Source organism: Carlito syrichta, unplaced genomic scaffold (assembly GCF_000164805.1).
Source record: "Carlito syrichta isolate Samal-C Ts95f unplaced genomic scaffold, Tarsius_syrichta-2.0.1 Scaffold126530, whole genome shotgun sequence".
NCBI classification, from domain to species: domain Eukaryota; kingdom Metazoa; phylum Chordata; class Mammalia; order Primates; family Tarsiidae; genus Carlito; species Carlito syrichta.
In genome coordinates, this window is record NW_007070626.1 from 253409 (window position 1) to 262173 (window position 8765).

The window sequence follows — 8765 nt, forward strand, 5'->3', positions numbered from 1 at the left end:
CATCAAACTTTCAAGGTATATGACCCTTTATATTCATTGAAAAATTAATACAATGCAAAAATAAAGTTTTATTTTACAGGAATATGTTCAGGAATAAGAATTGTATTAACTGGAAGCTACTTCAAATCCTTGGAAATGATGATGATAATGCCATTTACATCAACAATGTAATTCATGCAGCTAAATGCTAATCTAACTCTAATGCAGTATTACCATGGCTATTGTTTAAAAGTTCTTCTACCTGCAAACTTCCTCAGAGAAGATACTCTGCAATTCTAACTGAAATAGATTTTCTATTTGTATATGAACTAAAGTGACTTCAGCCTCTGAAAACTAGTTTATATTATATCTAGAAATTGCCAATGATATCCTAAGAATCAAAGTATTATTAAGTCACAAAATTGCCTTTTTAGGAATGTAAAATATAGTCTGAAGACATGTTATGTCTTATGGTCTTCATGTAGCCAAAGAAACAATGTGCAAAAATAAAAATTGTTTTTCCCTACAGGAAAACTAATCAACGGCATTAGGAGTACAGAGATTTGTTTTTTATGAGGGAAATGAGGGAGCCACAGGAGGGTATGACAGGCTTCTGCAGTATTGGAAAGAGTCTGTTTCTTGATCCTGGCAATGATTTCTATAGGTGTGCTTACTCTGTGGAAATTTATTGAGCTGTACACCCACAATTTGTTGTCTTTTCTACATGTGTGGTATATTTTAATAATTAAATCCATTAAAAAATGTCCAATTAGAAGGTATCTTCTAATGCAAATGTATGCAAAGTTTGTTCTAGAATATATTTCAAACAAACTGGGAAAGAACAAAACAGACAAACTAAAAGGATTTTACTATCATTCTAGTTAATTTAAGTAAATTGCTGCTAAGAGTAAATTTATACTTATTTATAATAACTGCTGACAATACTTATATGAGATAAATGAAACTTATTCATACAAATGATTCATATATACATACATACATTTCAAAGTATGCTGCAATATATACATTTCTTAATACCTTTCGGCATTACATATTCAATATTATTTAAACCCCACTTAATTCTAATGCAGATGACCTCATTAACTTTTAATAACTACTACAGGTCATGTGAAGATTATGTTTGCAAGTGAGATTTTGTTTAGAAACAGAAATAACTGCTAAACATGTATAAATATAAACTTTGATATAAATATATACATATTTTTTCCATTACACATGTTCCCTCTAGTGGATAAAAAGTATCATTGCCACTTTTATAGTTAAGAAATATCTAGAATCTGGTTTGCTAAAAAAAAAAATCTTGTGAGGAAAAAAAGAAAATTCAACAAATAAAATTTCATGAACACTTATTTTACTTTAAATATGTCCAAAACACAAATAACTAAGGATACAATTAATGGTAACAATATATATTTTCTATAATTAGGATCAAAGAAAAATTTTTATAGTATCTCAGATGAAATAAAGAAATGTAAAATAAATATAGACTGGCTCAGTATGTCAGGCGTGATAATATTATCTTGAGACACTTAAAAAAAAGATCATTATAACTACTATTGATGCTGTGCTGAGAAACTGCCTTATAAAGATATAAATGGAATTAAAATGAAAGGAGAAATAGAAAATTTGTCATTTCTGCCCATGAATTGGATTAAGTAAATTAAGTACCAAAATTTGGAGTGAACTTCCACGGACACTAGTGAATTTCAACTCACCTTAAGTCATATGGTTCATCTTTATAAATTACCTACCAGAGGAATAAAACTCATTCTTCTTTTTTGAGCTAACAGTTTGGACAGACTAAAAAATAAACTACAAAACCAGTTTTTAAATAGATAAAATATTATTTTTATGTTTAGAAAGAAAAAAGGAAAAGCCCTACTAAGAAATTTCATCCAATAACATTTCAAACAATAAAATTAACCAAAACAAATCTAAATGTTAATCTAACTTTAATGCATAATTACCATGGCTATTGCTTAAAAGTCCTTCTACCTGCAAACTTCCTCAGAGAAGACACTCTGAATTTCCAACTAAAATGGATTTTGTATTTGTATATGAACTAAAGTGACTTCAATCTCTATTCTATAATAGAAAGAAAAACAAAGGGATACAGTACAGGTAAATGCAGATAATTAGTATGTCAACTCAGCTAAGCAAATGGTGAAGAGTCAAGTGGAACAGGAATTATCTTCTGATTTAGAAAAAGAAACAATCATAGACTCTTAGCGGCCAGATACAGAGTTGTCTGGGAGAGCCTGTGAATAGACAGCAAAGTATGCTGCAATTGAGAGTCATTTACCAGCTGAATGAAAGCATGAGTAATGAAATTACAGGTAGCCCCAGATGGGAATTTATCAATAAACCCAAATCGGAAGAATGAGTTTACCCAGAAAACCTGAGACCAAATAACATGTCCAGAATGAATTGAGGGTTGTATTATTTAAAGGTCTAGTAGGAAACAAATCAAAGTTCAACAGAAGATAACTTATTACTACTAGATAATTACATTTTTATATATTTAAAAAATCCAGTTCAAACCAGCACATCATTTAACAGTTACTCCTTTGGGACTATTAAATCAGTCACAAACAGAAGAATGAGATTTGGTCCTAATATATGCTCACAATCAAAGACATTTTACATCAGCAACACTAAAAAAATTATCTTAAAGGCATGTATGCTCAAAGTCTTAAATAAATATTTTTATGGTAATAAATTAGATTCTGCTAAATTAAAATGAATTATCTAGTAATGTTTCCTGAATTCATACCACAATCTACAGAATTATGAGAAAGCAGTCTGGAGAGCCACTTGTTTTAAAATAAATAATGCTAGCAGTTTTACTTTGAAGACAAATAAATCATAAAAGCACTGTTTGTATACTGTGTAAAGTAATCCATACAGAATGAATTCCAATCTACTGAAAATTTCTTGGAACAACACTAGCACTATTATTTTTCCTAATGGACATAAACTTACAGAATGAACTGAAAGAGACCAGGGCAACAGGGCAGGGCAATAAGGAGGTTCTGAATGAACGGCAGCATGGTAGGGTGGTTAACAGCTTGGGAGTCAGACCTCCTACTGTCAAATTCCAGCTTGCACTTGGACAATTTAATTAGCTTATTTTGGCAAAAGTTTCTTCATCTGTAAATTAGGGACAATAATAGTAGAACTGTGGTAAAGATCAAATGAGATAGCATAGTGCCTGAAACGAAGCAAACCTTCAACAGAAGTAGTCTACTTTCTTATCAGAAATAAGAATATATAAGCTCAGCAGCATTTATTTATTCGGGTAAATCACTTGAGAAAGTCTATAAATCTATGAGAACCCTCCCAGTTGATGCTATACCTTTAAACATACAAGAAAATTAACTTCTAATACTAAAGAATTTTTCTATTTTGTCCTTTAATTTTATAAAAAATAAAAACAACTTGTTCTATAGGCCATCATACTTGACAATGAAACGTTTAATTACGGTCATGCAAGAAATGTGAAATACCTCTCTCGTAATTTTTTCAGCTCCACATCTCTTTCACCAATCAGTTCTGAGATACTAACAAAGTAATTATGTTCCAAATTCAGAAGTGTTTCCGAGGCAGGAGAGTGGATTAGGTCATGGTACACATCTGCAAAATCTTCATCCCAACTGGGTTCCTCAGGCCTTGCATGCTCTAATGTGGTCTACAAGATGATACACAGACATTCTTAAATCAGTTTTTAAATTTAACACACTAGCAGAGAAGTACATATATTATGATTCCATTTTTGTACATCAGAGGGACAGAAAGACCCCCTCTATATATATGTTCATGTGTGTTTGCATGTACCCACACACATGCATGTTATATAGGATTGTCTAAGTACAGAAAAAAAATGGAGATATAAGCTAAATTCTCAACATGAGCTACCTGGAGGCGGAAAACAGGGAGAGGTACTAATGTAGAGAAAGAGACAGAAGATGTCCACAATAAAAAAATAAGTATGCTATGATCACATTTCTGTAAATAACACACACATATACATGAAGAAAGGGGTAATCAACAAAAAGCTGATGGAGGCTATTTCAGGACAGTGGGGTTTCTGATGAACTTTACTTTCTTTATATTCGAATGTATCATGTGATACAATAATTTGTATGCATTAATTATATAATCAAAAATATTTTCAGTATTAAAAATATACTGCTCACAAAGGTTATATATTTAGAAAATGAGGTTACATATGAGGTCACCTGTATAGTGATGCATTGACCTTGAAAACCCAATTCATGCACATTGTATCAAGATAAATGTGAAATTTTCTTATTTTGATATTTTATAGTGTTATATTTTCTTTTTCAAATATAAGCTTTTTTTTTGGAGTCAGAGTCTCACTCTGTCACTCAGGTTGGAGTGCAGTTACACAATCATAGCCATTACAGCCTCAACCTGGGCTCAGGCAGTCCTTTCACCTCAGCCTTCCAAGTAGCTGGAACTACCCAATTTTTTTTTTTTTTTTTTTTTACTTATTGTAGAGATGAGGTCTTTCCAAGTTGCCCAGGCTGGTCTCAAACCCCTGGGCTGGGATTACAGGTATGAGCCACTGTGTCTGGTTAGCATGTTTTTAAGTTTGAGCAGAATCTAATTTATTAGCATAAAAATATTTATGGTATGTTTTTATGGAAATTGTAGCTATCATAACGATAAAAGGACCGAGTAAACGCTGATAGACAGGAAAAGCAGAACCAAGGAGAGAGGCAAAATGGGGATACCCTCAGCACACACAGATACATCCAGGGAGGTAGAGATGCCTATCCAAGGACAGCCACCTTAACACATCAGACTCTATGCTTTTATATGAGAGGAGATGGATGTGCTGAGAAATCACTTGTCAAAGATAACATGATTTCATGGCAAAAAGCAGAAATAAGACTGAGATTTTGATGTTTTTTCCACGATTGTTCTTTGCAGATAGATACCTATAAAAAAGAACTATCTAAATTCTTCTCTTTTCTGTCCAATGAAAATATTGGAATTTATTATATGACTTGGGGAATAGCTTACCTTAACACAAATGAATCCATCACAGCAACAGGTACCTAGAACTCAGCCAATCAATAGGTAAATTTTTCACCGGTTCTTTCACGTCAATCAGTTGCCACATCAGGAGGCAAGAGTTTAAGAAGACTAGCTGATCCTAGAACTAGGATTTCATCTACTGTATGCCTCTGAAAGAAGCCTCAAGACTGTATCCTGATAACTGTTCTTCATCTTTAGACCTGGCACTGCTCTAGGAACTATAACCAGCCCAGGTGACTCGACTTCTGTTCAAAATTAGCTTCAGGCTCAGGCTACAATTTCGTTGGGAGGAGTTACTGCAAGATCATAGGGATCTGCTTGACCACACATACCATCAGACGTTTGGTAACCCCACTAAGCAGATCACCTACCTACAATACTTTGCAGCATCAATTTTAAAACCCAGGGTAAGCCTCACGAATAAGTAGAAGCATGAGAAGCACTAAACAGAGGTTTTCCTTGCTCTGTCTCAAGCCATCCTCTCAGGAGAGATGGGTCTAGAAAGGGGACTGTGGCAGCCAAGAGGAATGGGGCACTGAGGAAGGGCTGCAGAGAAAAAACGATTCAATGTCCAGAGCATTATTCCTCCACTTCCACCTTCAGACAGAAGGTCTAGCTTCTTCATTCAGTAGCCCTTATCTTTCATGGCCATAATTATCTAACAAGCTGCCTGTCTGTCACTCAACCTCATTCCTCTAAAACTTTGGCACCAGTTCACAGACTTCCTCTCTGCCTCACATCCTGTCATCACTTGGATGGCAGGGTCACCTGGATGTCCGTCCATGTGGACTATCCATCTAAGGCCTTGCCTTCTTTCTTCCCCGAACCGCACATCCTCCTTAAGCTCTCCACTCCACCTCAGCCATCCATTATCCTTACCAGAAGCAGTGCTACCTCTAACGTTCAAACATTCCAGTCTCCAACCAAAATTTCTCACTCAGTAACTCCCAGGTAATTGGCGTCCAACCTTACCAGGTCCTCCTCTGCATGGACTACTCAACGTTCTCCTGTTCAATCAGCCATCAGCTGCCACCTAGTGTCAAATTCTTTCCTAGGTAGCTTTATATTCCACGCTCCAGTCTTCGGTCACGGATTGCCAATATCCTCAGCTCCCCTGACTGATATTCCTTCTCTTACCCCCTAATAAAACCCTCATCTGATTCCTCTTCTCTATGCCTGCAGTCAGGCTGTAGAGAGCTGCAGCAGTAAAATCACAGAACTCCAAAGCGTGTGGTGGCAAGGTGGTGTCACTCTGACCTCAGTCTCCAGTGATACCTGGCAATCCCATCATTCCCTGCTCAGCTCTCTCCTCAAACATTCAACTCTCTCACTGCCTCCCACCTCGTCTATCTAAATGATCTGCTTCTCCTATTTCTCAGATAAAGTTGAGCAATCAAAAGTGAATATTCCCGACTTCCATTACCCAATTTGTAAAATTTTCTGAAATTACATCCAACCTTTCAAGCTTCTCTTTTGCTTTTCCCAGTTAAGATTAATTCTTCACTTAAGTTCTGGAATCTCTCCTTTCTAGTAATAAACTCTACCATCTAAAAACAAACAAACAAACAAACAAACCTTTGTCCCTGTGTTCCCATTCAGCAAGTACCCTATCCTTCTCTATCTAGTCAAACTTCAGTTGTCTACACTCATTCTTTTTACTTCCACATTCACACACACTCTTAAAGTCAGTGAAATCTAGGTTCCACCCTCATTAAATTACTGAAACTGATCCTGCCACAGACAAGATTACTTGGTAAACCCAATGGGTATTTTTGAGTCCTCTTTTTGCACCTTATACTTCAGTGCATCTTAGCATTCTAACAAAGTTTAATTGGTGGTGATCTTTCTTAGTAAATAAAATGATGTATGTTACAATTAATGGCATTTTAGGCTTCATGAAACAAAGTACATTATTTAAATAGAAACATGATGACAATTATATAACTATACAAGGAAGATTACTAAATTACTAAATCTGGTGGCCCTATGCTTAGTAGATAAACAAAAGTAGCCTCCCACTTTACAAAGGTGTTACATAAAAAGTATTTTGACTTATGTGCTCACTCTGATATAGGAAGGAAGCACACAAGCAGTAATATGTATTGCACATTAAAGAGTAAATATTGGTATGCAGAGAAAAAAGGATTCCACAACTGATTCAGTATTACCTCAGCAACTTAAAAATCCTTACCAAAGACCAGAATATCCTTGAAATCTACAATCTTCCTTATTGTCTTACCTCAGCATAAGCTTTGGCCCATGTACTTGCCAACTGATGTAAATCTACTTCACCTGATTTCACAGCTTCCAAGGATGCCTCAGCATCTCTATCATAATCTCGAAGGGATTCTTCTTCTATAAATTGGCTCAGAGCTTCTTTTAAGTCTGTAACAGACAACAAATACTATCATTGGCAAAATCCAGACATAAGTAGGAGAGATTTTATCTGGCTAAGAGTTTCAATGTGAAATTATATTTTATCAAGCTTATACTCTTAATAGAATCTCTAACTAAAATAAAATCAGCTCGGGGATCACTTAATTTCACAATTATTTTTCTTTACTATTACAGACCATTGCATGGAGAAATGTCAAAAATCGTAACTCTTATGTAGGCTTGATGCAAATAAAGTAGTGTTACTTTCTTAATCCTGGTACTTTAGTTTTAAGTTAAGTAGGTATAAGCACATAAAGAAATAGCTACAGATTTTGAGGACTTGAATGTTATTGTATTTAAGGAAAAAAGAGTTTTCTATATAATTTTTTATTTTGAGTCGTAGTCTCACTCTGTCACCCAGGCTGAGTGCAGTGGTATGCTCACGACCACCACAGCCTTGTCCTGCTGGGCTCAGGTGATCCTTCCACCTCAGCCTTCCAAGTAGCTAGAACTATAGGCATGCCCCACCACACCTGGCTATTTTTGTTGTTGTTGTTGATTTATAGTAGAGATGAGGTCTCACCAAGTTGCCCAGGCTGGTCTTGAACCTGTGGGCTCAAGCAATCCTCTCACCTCGGCCTTCCAAAGTGCTGGGGTTATAGGCATGAGCCACCATGCCTTTCTATATAATTTTAATGGGTACGGTTACACCCTTTAGATTTGAAAGAAAAGTTGAATGACTAGCATATTAAAACTGATTTAATTCAGAAGATTTACTACTTTGATATTACATACACCACTTAGAGACTGATAAAATGGAAAAAAGACTGAGAGAAGAGTCAGTACACCTGTGTTCTAGCCTTGGCCCTGTCTAAAGTTTTGATCTTTAGACTGGTTTAGAATCTTGAATGTGTATCAGAATCCCCTGGAGGACTTGTTATGACAGACTTTTGCATGCCACCTCCATGTTCTGATTTAGTAGGAACAGGTGGAGCCTGAGAATGTGCATGTTTAACAAGATCCCAGGTGATGCTGTTGCTGCTGATTGGTGACCACATTTTAAGAACTACTGCCTTTGGTTAAATAGTTTAACTTTACATGCCAGTTTCTGTTGGGAGCCGGCTACGGAGGCCCACTGAGCATTAGGGATCAGGGAGGGCCGTGGACCCTGAGACCGCCAAGATGAGTTCAGGAGCTGTTGACCCTATTTTCCTCCTCCTTTTACCATGCAGCCCAAGCAACCTAAAGGAACTCTGCTGGCCTAAACTGAAGGCTCTGTGACTGTGGCAGGCATGGCTCACTCTAGAAACCCATTGTTCCTGTTT

The 8765-nt window shown here is 35.9% G+C and overlaps 1 protein-coding gene across 3 annotated transcripts in view; it reads right to left on the minus strand.

Moving 5' to 3' along the window:
• The window catches only part of CUNH12orf4 (chromosome unknown C12orf4 homolog), a 39462-nt gene that overhangs the window by 26142 nt on the left and 4555 nt on the right, over positions 1–8765 (minus strand). For all 3 annotated transcript variants that reach the window (XM_021707858.1, XM_008048696.1, XM_021707857.1), the window contains 2 exons: positions 7304–7449; positions 3507–3688 (listed from right to left, as the gene is read on the minus strand). Coding sequence is in view for 2 of the 3 variants with exons in the window: in XM_008048696.1 (XP_008046887.1) it covers positions 3507–3688; positions 7304–7449 (328 nt within the window). In the remaining variant the exon portion in view is untranslated. The remainder of the gene's footprint in view (positions 1–3506; positions 3689–7303; positions 7450–8765) is intronic.